The sequence below is a fragment of the Aptenodytes forsteri genome, unplaced genomic scaffold, assembly GCF_000699145.1.
Source record: "Aptenodytes forsteri isolate BGI_AS27 unplaced genomic scaffold, ASM69914v1 Scaffold119, whole genome shotgun sequence".
Classification (NCBI taxonomy): Eukaryota; Metazoa; Chordata; class Aves; order Sphenisciformes; family Spheniscidae; genus Aptenodytes; species Aptenodytes forsteri.
Genome location: NW_008796165.1, coordinates 10,706,332 through 10,724,470, shown reverse-complemented (window position 1 = coordinate 10,724,470; position 18,139 = coordinate 10,706,332). Strand labels below are relative to the sequence as shown.

Here is an 18,139-nt window from a genome sequence, read left to right as displayed (position 1 = left end):
AGGGATAGAGTTAATTTTCTTCCTAGTAGCTGGCACAGTGCTGTGTTTTAGATTTAGTATGAGAATAATGTTGATAACGCACCAATGTTTTAGTTGTTGCTACGTAGTGCTTACACTAGTTAAGGACTTTTCAGCTTCTCATGCCCTGCCAGCGAGAAGAAAATTAACTCTATCCCAGCCGAAACCAGGACAGGGGGTGAGAGAGGGGCTGGGGTGAAGAGTAAAGGCTCACACTTGGGGTTCAGGTTCATTACTGGGATGAAAGGGATTAATGGGCTAATGACTATTGTGAACTGAAAATAGTCTAAGACTAATGGTTTTGGCCAGCTTGAGAAAAAATAGCCTGCTTGGCAAAGGGAGGCACTTAAGCCTGGTTTTCAAAAATGCTGAGTATATGCCAGCCCTTGACATTGCGACTGGTGTTTGTTATGGAGGAGTCTGACCTTGGAGCTGTTTGTCGTGTATGGCAATGAGGGACCAAAATGCTACCTGTACAGCAAACAGCAGGGAGCGATGGGACAAGGACAGCAACTGATGGTGCAGATTTTACTGCTGGCCACTTTGCTGGGTTATTTGGTAGGGCTTGCGCAGCCTGAGGTGAAGCTCAGGTTGGTGGGACATGGGTTGAGTTTCCCATGCTGGCTAGATCAAACGTGTGTCCTGCAGTCTCCCCTCCTGAGTGCTCTGCAGAATTACTCTCATGCTGGTGTTGTAGAAGACTGGGTCTACTCTTGGGCATTGAAGAGTGGATCAAGTTTCATACAGAATCAATGCCAGTATGAAACAAATACTGAAATCTAGAGTTCGCATGGAAGATTTGGTGAGGTCTAACAAGCATTAGTTCTCTTTGCCATGTAGTTTTGCACAAGTATAGGTCAAGTTGCTCTGTCCTTGTAGCTTGGTGGTTTCACACCCTGAAGCTCTTGTGTTGTTGAATGCAGTGGTGAAAAGGAGTCTCTTAACCTGAGCGGCACCAACAAGAGCATGGCTAATGGCAGGTGGGCCCGGTCCGTGAGCAACCTGCCACAGCCCCGCGACTGCGTGCTCTCCGCCTGGTCCTCGTGGAGCAAGTGTGATCCCTGTCAAAAGAAAAGGGTGAGTGTTTGTGGTCTAGGCATGAAGTCTGAGAAGCTGGGAGGCAGGACCTCCTCCAAGCCTTGTCTTTTTTGTCCATGGGGTTGGGCAAACAGTGGGGAGCTGCTGAGGAAAGCCCTGTACAGGTGAGACTGCGGGCTTTTGCTTTCAGATGGCTTTCAGCTCTTCAGCTCTTCACCCCCAGTAACTCCAGTGGTTTCCAGGCTGCCTCACTGTCCTGAGAAGGTGTAAGCCCAGACTTGGTGAAAGCCCAGGCAGGAAGCCCAGGCTTTGCAGGGACTTTCTCTCCAACACAGTCCTCTTCCAGTGTCGGTGTGAGACACCATCCCCACTAATAGTCCCCCACGGGACCTGGAGACACTCGGTGCCTCTCTGGATTAAGATGCTTTTTCTTGTCTGCCAATGAGCATTTTCTACCCGAGAATCCCCATCACATGAAAGTAATGATCCCAATAGTGTGAAGAGCAAAATCCTCGTTGCTGGAGGGACCTCTGCTAACGAGTTGGAGAAGCCGTTCCCAGACTTAAGTGGGAATAACCAGTGACAGGAGTTGGGAAGAGTGAAGCTTTGTATTAAAGAGTTAATCTTAAAAGCTAGGAAAAAAAGGAGGGCTAACATATTGGACCAAGTAATTGACTGCTTCACAGCAGTGTTGTGGGCGGAAAAAAATCCCTAATGATACAGAGGGCCAAGTAAATACACTGACAGAAAATAACAAGGGATGTCGTTACCAGCACTAACTGAAAGAAAGGAGGTGTAACTGAATCCTTCCTTACTCTTGCAAATGCCCACACTACCCTGTCAGGCTTATTTAAACAAACTGTCAAAGAAAAGCAAACTTTCCTTCATCCCTTCCCATCCTCAATACTTCCTTAGTAAAATTAAAACTGTCGCAGATCAGAAACCTTTGAAATGAGGCACGTTACCAGCATCACACTTCTTTGCCGACACTTGTTTTTTTATATGACAGTACTCTTAAATCAGATCTCCCCGACACAAAGTTTGCTTTTTAGCTAGGCAAGCATAAAATTCGCAATTTCTGTACACTTGAGTCAATATTTTTTATTTTACCACAGTACAGATTTGCCCGCCTGGAACAACCTTCTCAGTTCAATGGAGATCCGTGCGATTACTCTGACAAAGAAACCGAAGACTGTGTTACAAATAATCCTTGCAGGAATAAAGTTAGATGTGAAGGTTTTGTGTGTGCACTTACAGGTGAGGACTTACAGAGTGAGAAGTGGTGGTGCTCAGGTGGCATCTCTGACACCGCCACACTGAACTTTCTGCTTCTACAAGAGTTTGCTGGGCTAAAGAGGTGTCGGGAGTTGACCCAGGTCCATCCGTGCTTGTGTTGTGTTTGCATCAGTGATTTTGAGTGAGTCTATTAGTCAAAATCTGTCAGTCTAAAGCATGTCTAAAATCTCCAAACAGGAGATTAAAACCCAGTTATATCAGTAAAATCTGTAGCACAAGTGGATCTGACAGCAACAGGCGAACATGCACTGGGCATCCTTGACACATGCCCAAGAGCACAGCAGGTTATGATGGTGGTCCTCATGGCATTTCCCTCCATCCCTATCAACAACTAATTAATCAGGGGCACTGTAAGCAGTGTGAGGAAGCAAGGCAGCAGTTAGCTGTATCTAAAATTTGATGAGCCTCTGCTTTGCATCTGTACCCTGGCAGTAGAGAGGAAAGTGTGCAGGGAGCAGGGCGCCGGGGCAGAGGGGAGCTCAGCACAGGAGAGGGGGCAAGGGAAAGCGACTCTGATCTCTGTCCCCCATGCTTGTGTTTTGGTGAGACTGAAAAACACCTCAGTAATTATGGACGTGGGAAGGGGGAAAAAAATAATACCATATACAAGGCCTGCTGAACAGTCTCCAACATGTTTGTTTTCTCAAAACTAAAAAAATTGCCCAACAAAAAAATTCTATTCTTTTTTACACTTTTAATTAGGGTGGTGTTTTTTTCTAGGTTGAACAAGGAATTTTAAGATTATGAAAGTTTTGAGCAAAACTGAGCAGATGGAGTTCGGTGATCCATGCAGATAGAGAAGAAATATTTTCCAGCTAGATTTGAACCATACGTTACACAAGTCTTTTATTTTCTTTCTAGACTCTGAGTCAGGGAGTGTGATAGTAGACTGTTTTTTGAGTAATTTACACCTTGCATCCTAGGGAGATGCATTACACGGAGGCTGCTTTGTAATGGGGATGATGACTGTGGGGACCAGTCAGATGAAAAAAACTGCAAAAAAGTGTTTAAAAAATGTGACCAGAAGATGGAGCAATACTGGGGAATAGAGAATCTGGCAAAAGGGTAAGTCAGTGACCTTTGTGTGATGTTTTCTTACTTAAGGATAAGAATGATCTTATGTGGCTTCAGACATAAACATTGAACGGAGAAAAGCTGTAGCAATTGCTGTATCCAGGAGTTAGTTAGGATCCGACAGCCTTTGGGGTCCTGATCCAAAGCCTGGTGGGAAAATCCTTGTTGAGTCTTTCTGAGAGAGATGAGGTGAGTAAAAGTCCCAGCTGTACCTGTGGAGATCATCAGCTCAGCTTGCAAGTATGTCCTGCAAGAGCCTGTGAGTGCTCTTTGTGTTGTCAAAACTTGGTGAGTGAAGAGGGAAGTGTCAACACCAAACATTTCTCTTATGTCTACAGGTAGTTGCACTTAAATTAATCAGTGGGAGGGTTTTGATAATCCAATTATTTTGCACAGGTGTAAGTAAAGTTAAACTTTGGCCTAATTCAGTCTGTGGGGAGCAGGAATGTCCTAGCCTTTAGGAACTAAGAGACTACTTCAAACTGTGCTTTTGAAATAAGAACAAAGGAAGGTTTGTTAAAATCTGAGGATAATGTTATATCATTCTTTATAAAGTGACTGAAATCAGCATCTTGGATTGCCTAAAATCTGAACCTGACTATGGATTTGTATTTTTGCACAGTGTATTGGTTTTGGAGGGGTCAAAATTTCTTGGATTTCTTCCACAACAGTGAGAGATGGTGGAATTTGTGTCCTTTGCGTGAGTGGGGTAGGATTAACCTGCATGCTAGCAAACTCCAACTTTGTGGGAATTAAAATCCACGTCAGAATTGATCCAGTTTTTACAGGCTAAGACTGTGGCAACTTTGTGTAAGATCGGACTGTGTGAAAAGAGTTTTTTCTCATTCTGCAGGAAAAAATGCAGAATTACATAAAAAAAAGGAAAAGAAAAAATCATATTGCAAGGAAAAAATTGTAATTTCCTCCTTATTCTCTGGAGATATGGCTGCTGCACATGTCATTGCTAATGCTTTGTACTTCTGAGTTTAATCAAAATTAAAAATAATGTTGGACAATTATAGGAACATGCTTCTCATCTCTTTGAAGCTACAGTTGCTCAGTAATCTGCTTTTAGTGGACTTTCCTTCTTTCCAGATTGTTCTAAAATTAGAGTTAATATTTTACAGCTTCAGAGTCATTATCATGCAAGTCCCTCTCCCCAAAATAAGGAGAGGCAGATCTAACAGAGAGCTGGAACACTGATAGGGACACAACATGGACTACTAGCAGTTTATCTTTTTTTTGGAGAAATTTCGACTAATGACTCTTGTTACTATTTGAGTATGAGTTTGTGGAGGTGAGTGCCATGTCCTCAGCTGCGTGCCATGAGGGTGATATGAGGGTGTCCTGACAGTGAGCAACAAAAGGGTTTTTACTGCAACATATCCCACCAGCAGCAATAGAAAAAGCAAATGATGGGGTTTAATCAGCTCATCTAAAAAGGTTGCGGTGCTATATCCTTTCTTAGAGCAGACAGGTTAAGATTACCATCCATCATCCACTAAAATCAAAGGAAAACTTCCCAGTGATTTCAAGGATTAGTTGAACAATCGCTTGAGTACCTTTATTCTTGTTCCCTGACAATTTTTACTCTGATCTACTGACCTCTGGTTGATCCTTGACCAACCTGGCAAAGATTATGACTGATAAACCAGAACAAAGAAATGTGAATTAAGAATTAGTCTGGACTGATGACATGGGTTGGCAAACCTGTCTTTGAAGATCCTGCTGGATGCTGCTGCACTACTGTGGGCATTTGGGGATGCTCGGGGTGGGCAACCTGGTGGGGCAGGGCTTTGGCTGGTCCAGTTTGTTCCGCTCTTCCTAGAGAGTTCCAGTAAAGGCTACAAAAGTTGCCAGTGCTGGTGGCAGTAATGCTCTGGTGTCATTCGTAGCTAGGTGGTGAAAATTGCCCTTCATATTCATCAAAGTGTCAAAATTTGACTCTGTCTTTTGCTTTCTTGTTAGTCAGTTAGGTTTTTCTGGAGCAACTGGGTTGGTCAGACAGTGAAAGAGGCAAAACTTTCTTTTGGCGTTTCAAAATAAAGAAGTATGAAACAAAGACCCCTCAGCCAAACAAAAAAAAATCTTTTGCCTTTCTCAGCCAAGGCATTTGATGTTTACCTCTAAATCGATGATAATATTTTGTTGTTATGCTTCATGTACAGGTTAAATATCTTCACAAACAGCTTGGAAGGATTAGTTCTTGATCACAGGTACTATGCTGGGGGATGTTCTCCCCATTATATCATGGACACGAGATTCAGAAAGCCCTACAATGTAGAAAGCTATACACCAGAGGTACGTGTCAGATTTGTCTGCAAATAAACATGCATATATATATTCCAATAAATTTAGTGCGCAATACTGATAAAGCTTCATTACTAAATAATTTTATAAAAAATTACAAAATTCATGAGACCAAATGGGATGGGACTGAATTTAGCCCTGCTTCTAGAACATCATCCTACCCCACATACTCTGTGAAGTTGGACATGTCCCCTTATAATATCCGTGTGCATTGGAATAGATGGCAATGTTCCCTTGGACCTTGTCATTGCAAAAACTGCGCCTAACCTTCCTGGTGCCATCTGTCTAAGAGGGCCCGAAAGCCACCCAGTGGGCATGGGGAGGTTAATTTTAGACAGAATTATAGAGTGCCTTGAGAGCCAGACTGGGAAAGCTGTCCTTGTGCAACAGCCTAGGATTTAGCAGCACACCGTGTGCTTTGTGTGAAAGCTTATTTCTGTGGTGCATCAAAGCTATAGTTCAAATATTATATATCTGACCTCAGTACTCTTGATGACAGCATGATATTTTTGAGCGTTGCCCACTAGGAAACTTTTTCCTTTTAGAATTCATACTTTAATTGATGCCTGTGTTTAAGATTTCACCTTCTTTGCGTAAGATTGACATATTAAGTAAAAGCCTGAGGTCTTTGCAGTATGGAGTAGATAGTAGCTTTCCTGCTCCTGTAAATCAAGTATTCTTGAAGTACCAGTGTTAATAATAATAGTGCTTTGCAATTATACAAGGCTTTTCATCTTCAAAGTGCAAACATTAATTCACAAGTATATTTGTATCTGTATTCCTTCCCCATGCTTCAGGTATACAATCGCTATGCAGGAAATTAAACGTGTTGTTTTTGCTTTCTGTTTAGACCAAAGGCAAATATGAATTTACAATGACTGAATATGACTCCTACTCAAATTATGAAAGCAGTGTCCTGAAGGCAAAAGCTTCACAGTCTAGCTTCAGCTTTGGTATAAAAATACCAGGAACGTTTGAACTTGGTTACAGTTCAAATGACAACAGGTTCAAGAAGTTCATTCAAAGGATAAAAAGATTTTCTTCAACTGTAAGCACTGCTCCACTTAATTCTCTGCTAAAGTGTTATTTGTATGTGTGCATGTATCAGCTTGATCCTCATCATCAGGTCAGCAGCCATGACTAGGATAAATGAAAACTTTCCTCCTGATTGGTTTGCAGTTTGCATTGGTCAAGTGTTTACTAAGGCTACAACGCCTTCGTTTGTGTTTACAGCACGCAGGAGCTTTTCCATTCACCTGTCAGCCAGGAACCAGGCTGCCTAACTTCCGAAATCAGCCACAATTGAGTGCAGTCTGTCCAGCGTCCTGCTGGGTATCCACATTTGGATGTTTGTAGTGAAGTCATTTTAAAAAAATGAAACTAAGAAGCGGGTTCAAATGGTCTCCCCTGCATACAGTGAACTCGCTAGTAGGAGGTGTGCAAGTGACAGTCCTAACAGGGTCTCCAAGCTGCACCCCAGCCATGGGATGCTGTGCACCTTGCCCTGCCAGCCATTAAAAAGTTCTTACCACTGATGCCCAAGCAGTCTGGCAAGTGGGAGGTGAGTGGGTGCAACCAACACAGTGACTCCTCCAAGGGAATCTGCACAGGTAGAATTGGGGTTTAGCTAACAAACCCAGGAGCCCAGGGTTCCCTCTGCCCTGTAGGTGAGTTACAGTGACTAATAGAGAAATCTGGGGTGAAAGAAGAGCAAATAGGATTTTCTGCAGTTCTAGGAGTTTCTGCACCTGTACACACAGTCCAGAAACCGGTCTGTGGTGTAGACAGCTATTGTCTACGCAGGCACTGCAGAATATCATCTCACACGTGAAGGGCCATCCCTCTTTTAGGTGGGTTCAGCAAGGCAGGAGCTGTCACTTCGGTAAATAATAATGCAAACAGCGAAGCCAAGCTGTTCAACTGTAGGGCAGCCTTGACAATAACATAGAACAAAAACTGCTAGCAGGCCTTCCGTGGGTTTAATTATAGGCTAACACATGCCATTTTACTTCGGCTGATGTGATCTGACTGCCGAGTACATCGTTCACCAGATCGGGGACACACAACACAAAATACGGATGGCACAATCACTTCCAGTCTCATCTGTGGAGGTTTGGTCGCAGCTGTGATCTGATGCACACTTTAAGCTGGCTGGAGATGCTTTAATCTATAACTCCTAGAACTGCTTTATGAGATTCAGTCTGAGGTAGTGTGCACCATCATTTGATTTCTTTTTTTCATCTGTTATTGCTGTAAACAAACGTAGCTCTTGTCAATGGTTTAATAGTATCGCTGATCTATGTCTCTCCCCTCAGTATAAAGTGCACTCAGGAATGGCAGAGTATTCCTTGTTGCTATTAAACTTGCATTTGCTTCCTGCAAAGAGGCATTTCCCATGACAAGATCAGAGGTATATGAGAAGCATTTGCAATAGATATCCATAAAGAAACCTAATACTAAGTCTTGATTTTATTATTTAAGCTACAGAGTTCTATATTGAACCCCCCCGATGTGCTTGTCCTCCTGGCCCAAACAACTGGACACTAAATCCTTTAGACATGATTTAGACAGACCTCTTCTGTTCCTGACTTTTTTGCAAGAAAGGGGAGAAACAATATATACCCATGTACACATATCTATACAGAGACATATAAATACATGTGTGTATGTGTGTTTGTGTTTTCCTCTTTCCTTTGAGTTTTGTTAATGGCATATTCTGTGGAATATAAATATAAATTTGGATCAGATAGGAAATTACCATTTCACATATAAATCATCATGATTTCAGATGTCAAATTTTTTCAGGAGAGAGATTGTGAAAGACAAAGTCTGGTTGACATTATTAGGGGTCGAGCAGTCTCGTGGGATGCTGCTTGTGTCCGTGCATCCTGGGTCTGTCAGAGCAGAGCCTGGAGCCTGGCTGTCCCCATGTCCCAGTCGTGGCCTGAGCCATCACCTAACCTGTAATGGGTGTCTCTCTCTCTTCCTTCTTCTTCTTTCTCTGTGATATCGGTCAGAATCCTGATTTTCAGAAACTTTACTACTAAAAGTTTTGGTTTTGCTAAATTAAAAGATTTCCAGTTGCAAACTGTTAACCTGATAAATCCTGACCAGCGTGAATTGTTTAATAGCAAATAACTACACATTGTCACAAGAATGACATCCCTCACTTCTGGATTCTCTTGTGTTTCTGCACTTCATGTAGTCCAGCAAATTTATTCACGCCCGTTCTGAGCTGGCTGTTGCTGTTTATAAGCTGAAGTCCCGAGCTCTGATGCTGCATTACGAGTTCCTGCAGAGACTCCATCAGCTCCCGTCAGAGTACAGCTACGGGGAGTACAGAGAGCTCTACAGAGACTACGGGACCCATTACATCACTGAGGCTACCGTTGGTGGCATCTATGAATATACTTTAGTCATGAACAGCAATGAGCTCCAAAAGGCAGGTATGTGCATCTGATGGTTGTTAAAAAGCTTTGGGGCCAGCTTTTCGGTGGGAAAACCCTTCTGCAGGCACCCAGCAATGGTTCAGGTCTGAGGCCATCTGAGAGATGGTGGAAGAAGGAGTCAACAACATCTCAAAGAAAGCCTGCAGGAAATATGGGAGTAGAAGTGCTTTATGGCAGTGAATAAAGAGCCTGGTTTTCAAAGCATGCTCAGCATCATGGGCTTCATCTAGCTCTCAAGCTGTGGGTGCTGCCAGTTCATAAAAAGAGCCCTGTAGCAAGTATTCTAGACGACACATTTTGGAGGCTGACAAGATGTTGAGATGAATGAGAATCATGTAGCTTAACGCTTTTGTTAGCTTTGAAAACCTTCACCTAAGTTCTTTTTCCATTGCCTTTCAAATGACAGTTTTGAAACACCTTTAGCCTCGAGAGCTTTTCCAGCATGTAGGAAACAGTAAATAATTTGCTGGGTGACTCTTGTGTCTGACATTGCTCTTGCTCTTTGACTCTGGCTTCCTTTTTTGTGAGAAATGATGATTGTTGTGTAGGATAGAGTGAGCCGTGTGACATTAATCAATAGCTGCATGCTCCTATTTATTCATTGGCATGGGAGCGAGTAACTGCCTTCGCTGTCTATTTGTGAAAGCATTTAGTGGTCTCTGCCGTGTGTGACACTCAGTCTGTTTGTTCTTCTGCTGTCTAGGAAGTTGCTTATCCTGTAGTCAGATACAGCCCGGAGGGACAAAATTTAGATTCAGATTTCAGATATTCAAAACATTAGCACTCCCCAATTTCTCAGATGTTGGTGTGGGCCCATCACAAGCCACATTTGTTTGAAGTAATGTGTATTATTGTTTGCATCAAAATGCTACCTGACAGTGTCTGGTGACTGAGATGAGGATCCTGCAGTAGTACCAACATTTTCACACTATCCCCAGTGCTGAGCTGGGCTGTAAGTTCTCACCGGAGTTTGATAGGTCCAGTCTGAGAATTCAGGTTTTTCCCTTCAAATCCATCATTATGTTTGTACTGTCTGTGCTGGAAATCAAGTTTTCTTTTGCAGATCTAGTATCACACACCACGTCACGTGGTTGGTACTTGCACTGCTCTCACATATGATCCAATATGCCAGATGTGTCTGTGGTTCATGATTGGATACTTTCTGTGGGAAAGACGGCAGTAGACTGCCAGGTCTGGATTGTGCCAGGTGCTGTACAAGGATGTCATAAAATAGTTGTTTCTGCTTTCAAGTGCATATGGGCTATGAACATTATTGGGGCCATCCTGCGTCAAGCCAAAACCCAGTGCATCCTCTTTTCTGATCTAGAAACTGGCCAATATTGGATGTATGAGAAGAGCATAAGAACAGGACAGCCATACAGTGATACCTGTGTTGTAAGCTCATGTGAACATTTGTATCATCAAGACATGAGTTTAACTAAAAAAGTAAAGAATTCAGGGAAACGTGGGGGATTACAACAAAAAAGCAGAGAAAGAAAAGAGATACTTGAGTGTCATATCTGGTGTTTCACCATGATAACTGCTTAAATATTCTTGAGTGTCAGGACAACAAAGAGTTTGGAGAAGGACTTTGGGGAAGAAAATATGAAGGATTTGCAGATTTTTAGGGCAAATTCTTATATGCCAGGAAAAAAATTATAGTAGAGCTTCATGGAGAAAGTTCCGTAAACAATTAAGACTCTTCTGGCAGCAAAGAATTGGAGATGCAAGCTAGCAAAGGGAGCAAATCTGTTACTTTTCAAAAGCCTGGCTCCTGATGGTGGGGATGGGTCGCAGGTAGTCCTTTGTCAAAGATGTTTGGCATTTAAGTCACAGGCCAGGCTCTCACCCATTGCAGCTCTGCATAACCCAGTACAGCTGAGTTGGTCATTAAAAGCCTCTTCCAGCATTTATCTTGCATTTGCGCTTGGTTTCAGAGTTCTGTAAAATGTAGAGATTTCATTTCATTTCATTTCATTTCATTTCATTTCATTTCATTTCATTTCATATAGATCTGTTAAATATCCCAAAAAAGGCAGCTTCATCTCATCTCCTTTTTTCCCAAAGGAAAAATATTTATCAACTCACATTTTCTGTGTAAATGAACATAAAACATTGAACAGTTGTATTAAAACACTACAATTTTTGGTGTGTATTTAAGGTTATTCTCTGAGCGATGTCCAGAAATGTGCACAGCATGACTTTAGCATTGGTGCACGTATTAAAGTTGTCTATCTGAAGCTTGGAATAACTGAAGCCAGCTGTGAATCCCTTTTAAAAGAGATTGGAGGTAAGCATGAAACACTTCTGCCATTTAATTTCTAGCCTTTGTCATAGTGAAAAGAAGATTTTGTGATCTTGCCTGCCTGAAATATTTCCCCACACTCTCACAGCCACTTTTGAGTCTGCTGGCTAACCCCAGCCAAGCTTAACAGAGGTGTAGATGTCTCAAAGCTTGGCTTTTTGCAAGATTTTCTTCGCTGGGTAGAGAAGAAATATCTGCTCTGTGTCCCAGGGAAAAGCAGGGACATTACCCACCTGTCTGGTGCTGTGTTACCAATCCACCCACCTCTCAGCAGAGCAGCCCAGAATGCCGCTTTTTGCACCCAAAAAGACCCAAATGAGGAAAGCAGGGAGGTAATGGTGTTGTGGGAGCCTCAGGGGACATATGGGAAGCTGGGGGTGTTGCAGTGGGAGGAGGGTGCACCTGAAGATACGTGGAGGAGAATGGGCAACAGTCATGGTGGTGAGGAGCTTCGGGCTGTGGAAGGGCTTGCAAGCTTATAACCATAGGGAAGAAATTTCAGAGGAGAGATAGAGGTAGGGTGCAGGGGAGGAGGATGGGGGGTATTGCTGCAAGGGAGCAGGAGGGGCACAGGGCACGCAGCATGGGAAACCAGGCTTCAGGTGTGAAACACTTGTGGCCTTTTTTCTTTCCGCTCTCAGCGGGATGGGTCATATACAGGGGCGTTCTGCTGTGAGCTTATCTCTCATCTGCAATCCACAAAGACATATCTGAGCAGAGCTGGCCACTTTCTGAATGCATTTTTGCAGACAGAACCTCCAAAAAACAGTATGTGGAAGATTTCATCATCCTTGTTCGTGGCGGAGCAAGCGAACACATTACCACGTTGGCTTACAAAAACCTGCCGACGGCTGCACTCATGCAGGAGTGGGGAAATGCTGTACAGTACAACCCTGAAATCATAAAGCTAAAGGTACTGTATCCATTGCTTCGTTCAGCCTCACTTAGCTGAGCGCCTTGGAGAACTCTGTGTTTAAACAGGATTAAAAAAAAAAAAACAGGGAAATTTCTAGGGCAAATAATAGACCTGTATTGTGCAACATAGTTTTCTCTAAGACTGGGTATTCAGAAAATCGGAGGTGTGATCCATTAAAAAGGGTGTGGTTGGAAGTACATGAAGTAAATAGCTTTAACCCTTCTAACTTGGCTGTGCAGATGTGATCGCTTGCTGCCTAGCAAGCAGATCAGATGATCCACCTTCTGTTTTACCGTTGTATCACTTACCAAAAATATATCTGGCAGCATATATTTTATAAGGACTTTTTTTTTCCTTGAAATTTCTCCTGTCTTCTGTGAGCAGCAGTGACTATTTAGCAACAATTCTCTCTGGTTCAGAATGTCAAGTAGTTCACCATACATGCCTGGATGTTTGTGCAGCTTAGTTAAACCTTAAAAATATGAGTTATGTTTTGAAGAGTCAAGGTTTTTTGATCCTGAAGAGTTTTAGAAATGCAAGGCACTGTAAAAGTAAAAAGAGAGCAAAAATATGTAGCAATTCTGCCTCATCAATTTTAATGTCAGAATAAGTTCACTCTGAGTGAATAGTACAAAGGTGCAAGAGAACATCCTTTTAAACAGGAGTTTGGACTGGTAGTGGTGGAAGTTGATTTTATTATTGTCTAACTGGTTTTCATTGTAAAATTTAATTTTAGGCAAAAATATTTATATTTGTAAAAGGTGTTTGTTTCTCATTGAAAATTCTGACTTTTCATTTTAAAAAAAGAGGTGAATTCTAAAAAATATGAAGCAAAGCAAAAATCAGTAATTTGGAAATACAGCCAGTGCCTGTCCGGCTCTTGCTGCAGCAGAGGTGGCTTTCCCAAGCCCCTGGTGCCCTGTGGATTGACCTTCCAGAAATGCTCTGGGACGTCTCTGGGCAGGAGACAACAGAAATGCAACCCTCCGCGCTAGATCCCACGTACAGAAAATTCTCCCGCAAGAAACTGTGATGTTCTTTGTCTTGCCGGGCATCAGTGACCAGGCTGCCCAGTGAAAAACCCCAGATGGATGTAATTTGGATTTGGTACCTATAATCCTTCATTTCCATACCAATATCCCTGTGGGGCTTGAAGATCAAAAGTACCAGCAGAGTGTGACTAAACGTCAGCCCAAGAATGCTTAGTTAGGGAAAACTAAAGCAAATCAGTTCATAAATCATCTGCTGAAGGACTTGGCAGGTCACTCTTAGTGTATTTCCTCATTTGTATGATCTGAATTCAAAAAGCAAAGTATGGATCACAGATAATTGATGAAGAGTGAATGTACAGCAGCAGGAAATGAGCATTTTTTTATTGAAACATTCTTCTGTTTCTTGTAGCTTGAGTCTGTGATAGCAGTAGGGTGATCTTTCATGCTTACTGTATTGCCGTGGCCTGTATGGCAGGCATCTCTATAGCAAGGATGGAAATTTGGGATGGATCCTCTGATGACACGTGCCCATATCATCCCACTGGCATTAGTGGGTGACTGGCAATATTGAGACCACAGTTTAACTTTCCCCTGTTTTCAGAAAAAAAATAGACCAAAGTCTCCTTGGTCCCTACTGCACATTCACCGTGCTGTGCAGCCCCTTATCTTCTCCTTGGTCCCTACTGCACGTTCACAATGTTGCGCACCCCCTTATCTTCTCCCACCGACCCCATCTGTGGTGTTTGCAGATGAAGATCATAGTCCTCTCCCTTCTGAAGGCAGTGGAAACCCTTATCTTGGCTTCATAAAGATAGAAGTCAGCCTTGAAATGCAGAAGTGGTTAAGCTGAACGTGCAAATGTGAATGCCTGTGACCACGTGCCTCTGGCTGTGCTGTGTGACTGTCCGAGGAGGGAAGGAGATTTTTGTGGGTGGGTTTTGGGGATACTCTGGGATAACAGAGCATTCGGGAAACGTAAGTTTGAGCAAATCTGGTCTAAAAATGTCAATATTAGGAAAGTGGATGAGAAAGGGTGTAATGAAACTTCTGTGAAACTTTGCCCGTTTGTCAACTAACAGTATGGCTGTTGTATTTTATTATGCATTTGCAACTGCTTTGGTGTTGTAAACCAAGGGGAGGATCCCTGTAAGTATTCCTGACATCACTGCCTTGTTGATCACGAGGTTTAAGGCAATACTAATGGGAAACCTGGAGCCCGTACCACAAGGCCTTCATTTCCCTCTCCAGCTGTGCTCCCACTGAGCCCTGCAATGCTCACACCATCTTGAACTTGGAAATGAATGTAGTTTCTTCCCTCCCTTTAGGCAGAGCCGCTGTATCAGCTGGTGACTCCAACAGATTTTGCTAATGCAATGGCAATAAAAGAAAATCTACGACGGGCTCTTGATGAGTTTCAGCTGGAGACCAGTTCTTGTCGCTGTGCTCCATGCCACGGCAATGGGATCCCCTTTCTGCAAGGTAGAAGGATTTTGTACCTCTTTACCCTCTAAGAGAAATGAGCTGGGAATTTGTGGGGAGTGAGGAAGCTTGGCGAGTAATCTGCTCTTTAGTTTCTCCTGTCATTTCTTTTTCAGGTAATTAAATACTTTTTTAAAAATTGGTCTATTTGTAGAGTGCCACCGGTAAGTAAAGACAGTAAAGTCAAGGGATAAGCCTTGTTAATGGGAGTGACCATCTGTATCAGCTTTGTGGAAGAATTTGTTCCATCTCAATTATGCATAAAAAACCCCACCTTGTCATCTTTAAGTCTCCTCCTTTGCTTTGAAGATTGCTTCCATCCTTCTAGAGAAGTGACTACTGTCTCAGCATTAATTAGTGTTTGTAAAAGTGTTTTGAAGATGAAAAGCACCATATAAGTGCCAAGCACAGTTATCACCGTCACCTCCCCCCATTTCTAAGAGAAGCTGTCCTCCTTTGTAAGCAGGCTGCGATTTAAAAATGAAGGGGAAAAATAATCAAATTGAATGAAAACCACACTGCCTAAACAGAGATACATGATGTGATGAGAGCTTCTAACAAAGGGACCATTTTGTCAAGTGCCTAATTCCAATCTGCGTCTGCAAAAATCCTGATGAGAATCGTTATCATCTAAATGTATCTAATGCTGAAACGATCGCTTCAGGTACCAGCTAGTTGATTGTAGTGCTACCACTTAAAGAATTTGTCTCGTGATTACTCTTGTTTAAATAACTTTTTAGGAGCTGAGTCAGGTTAGCATTTCATTTAGGATCTTCTCAACAAGAGGTTTTAAATGACTGTTATTTTCCTAAGTGGGAGCTTTCCTCCGGGGTCCTGCCGTGGGATGCACACCGCAGTCCTGGGCAGCCAGCGTGGGGTTACGCTGACTTTTCCTTTGGCACAAAACCTAGCTGGGGTGCTCCTGTCCCAGGTGCTCATTCCTGATGCTGCAGTTTGCTCCCTCTCAGCTCTAGCAAGATATCTCTTTTGGAGAGGAGCAGGGGGACTGTGTGGTATCCCGGGTTGCTGAATTACTGCACCGGTGTAGCTGAGGTTGAGCCACAGTGCAGCGGCAGGAACAAATGGCTGGGGAGGCGAGAGGGGCAGCAGGGTAGTCACAGATCCCCTGCTTTATTGCTATTTCATACTTTCACCGTTGGAGAAAAATGCTGATATAATTTCACCCACTGTCCCTTCCTCACAGAAGATGAAGCACTGAAAAGGGTAAAAATGGGTGTCTGCAGGGAAATGTGACTTGAGGTCTCTAATCCCACCATCTCTGCTTACTTTCAGGAACCAAGTGTGAATGCTTATGTCCCCTTGGCTACAGCGGCACTGCCTGTGAGATCAGCAAGAGGAAAGGTAAGAGGGACCCCAAGTCTGAGGAGACAGTCCCAGCAGTATTTAGGAGCGTCTGGGGATGTCAGCTGATGGATGGGGCATAATGCCCAGCACTGGCTGTCCCCACTCTGCCCAGCACAAGGGGTTAGGGTCCTGCAAAAGCTGACAGATATACTTTGCCTTCCCTCTTCTAAATTTCTTTGCATTCATGAGGAGGTGGCTTTACTTTTGCAGTTCAAAGCTGCATAAATGCACCTTGCAATTATGTCAAAATACGAACTCCTACCTAATTTACAATCCATGACAAGCCTCAGGTCTCCTCCAGCAGCTCTGTTTCCTAAGTTTTTCCCTTTGATACAGCCAATATGTTGCAAACTCTTTTCCCCCCAGATATACTACCCTGCATTTTAATCTTAAAATCTTACTATGTCGTTCTGAAGCATTTACTAATGCTTCTTGGTCACTTTATATCGCTGCTGTCTCCTGAATGATGTTCTTAATTCCTTCTAGTTTAGGATGATCCGTGAATTTAATAATTTTGTTTACTTCTTCCAGCTCATTAATTTAGATGCTAAATAATACCAGATCTCAGGCACACAGAGCTCTGGCACCATCCCACAATTTGATGCACTGCATTTATCATTGCGCTTTGTTTACAGTCTTTTATCCAGTTCTCATTCTACATGACTGTGCCCTACCTAAGCCGGGCTGAAATACATTTTAAGCCAAGATTTCACCGAGCAGAGGGTCAATTTTGTAGGTGTTTCTAAGCAAGTCCATGGAGTCTTAAACTATAGAGTCACTTACACCTTGTTCCAGTCTGCTTACCGCATGCGTAATCGCATCCAACCCTCCCAAAGATTCACATCCATCCACTTGTGAACATGTAACTTCCTTTCTCACTCCCCTTTCCTCCTTTTATGTATTGCCTCTGTGTTCGGCTCCATGATTCTTAGGATTTTGAATTTATGTCACTCACATGCTCAGGGTCCAGAAGAAACAGTGGAATAGGAAAAGCAATGGATAGAAGGCTGAATATTCAAGCCATTGTTCATTGAAGAAGAACGAGAACATTTCCCCTAGCACCTCAAAATGTGGCTGACACAAGTTTAGTTGCTGTTTTTCTTACCTAGGCTTGGACTAAGTCAGAGGGAGAAACGCCCTACAAGCAAATATAAAGCTAATTGATTTTTTTTTCATTGTCCTTGCTGCATAAAGTCTAGTTTGAACAAACACCAGAAATGCTGAACAGAGAATTAACATCTTTAAAACAATCACTCATTGTTAATGACTCAAGTATATTGTTAGTGGTGTGGACAGGGACGGAGCTGTTTGTATTTAAATATGATTCATGGAAGCTGACAGCTCTTCCCATGGAAAGAGCTACTTTATTCTGACAGTCCTTTCCGGCTTTGATTTTTTTTTTCCAGATGCTGCTATTAATGGAAACTGGGGTTGCTGGGCCAGCTGGTCTCCATGTTCAGGAGGTCAACGAACAAGGAGACGACAGTGCAACAACCCTGCCCCGCAAAATGGTGGTTCATCATGCTCAGGGCCAGATGCTGAGACAGTTACTTGCTAGAGGGAATCATTAGGAACTTAGACAAAACTGATGAACAGTTTGCAAACTGAGTGGGAAGATGTTATCTGACTGGCTTGCTAAGTTGGCCTCACTCTCCTTATGGGTCTCATCAGTTGGAAACATTTCAGAAGGCAGTGGGAGCTGGGGGTGTGTTATGAATCACACCTTCGGACATGCTTTGGAGTTGTCCCGTGGGATTGAATGTGCTTACTGTTCTTAATATTTTGACTTTTCTCTGTCTTTATTGCAATGGGCTAACTGAGACAAGCTTTATCTCCTGCCTTATTTGTTATCTGCATGATTTTAAATTCTACTGTGTTGTTTTTGAAGGTTCCTTTG

The 18,139-nt window shown here is 42.9% G+C and overlaps 1 protein-coding gene across 1 annotated transcript in view; it reads left to right on the top strand.

Moving 5' to 3' along the window:
- C8B (complement C8 beta chain) overlaps positions 1 to 17,800 on the top strand; it is a 19,007-nt gene extending 1,207 nt beyond the window's left edge. Inside the window, exons 2-12 of the mRNA XM_009287503.1 lie at positions 942 to 1,095; positions 2,172 to 2,313; positions 3,276 to 3,417; positions 5,595 to 5,727; positions 6,587 to 6,784; positions 8,942 to 9,182; positions 11,347 to 11,475; positions 12,240 to 12,403; positions 14,724 to 14,877; positions 16,171 to 16,239; positions 17,649 to 17,800. Of these exons, the coding sequence (XP_009285778.1) occupies positions 942 to 1,095; positions 2,172 to 2,313; positions 3,276 to 3,417; positions 5,595 to 5,727; positions 6,587 to 6,784; positions 8,942 to 9,182; positions 11,347 to 11,475; positions 12,240 to 12,403; positions 14,724 to 14,877; positions 16,171 to 16,239; positions 17,649 to 17,800 (1,678 nt within the window). The remainder of the gene's footprint in view (positions 1 to 941; positions 1,096 to 2,171; positions 2,314 to 3,275; positions 3,418 to 5,594; positions 5,728 to 6,586; positions 6,785 to 8,941; positions 9,183 to 11,346; positions 11,476 to 12,239; positions 12,404 to 14,723; positions 14,878 to 16,170; positions 16,240 to 17,648) is intronic.
- Positions 17,801 to 18,139: the final 339 nt, after the last annotated feature.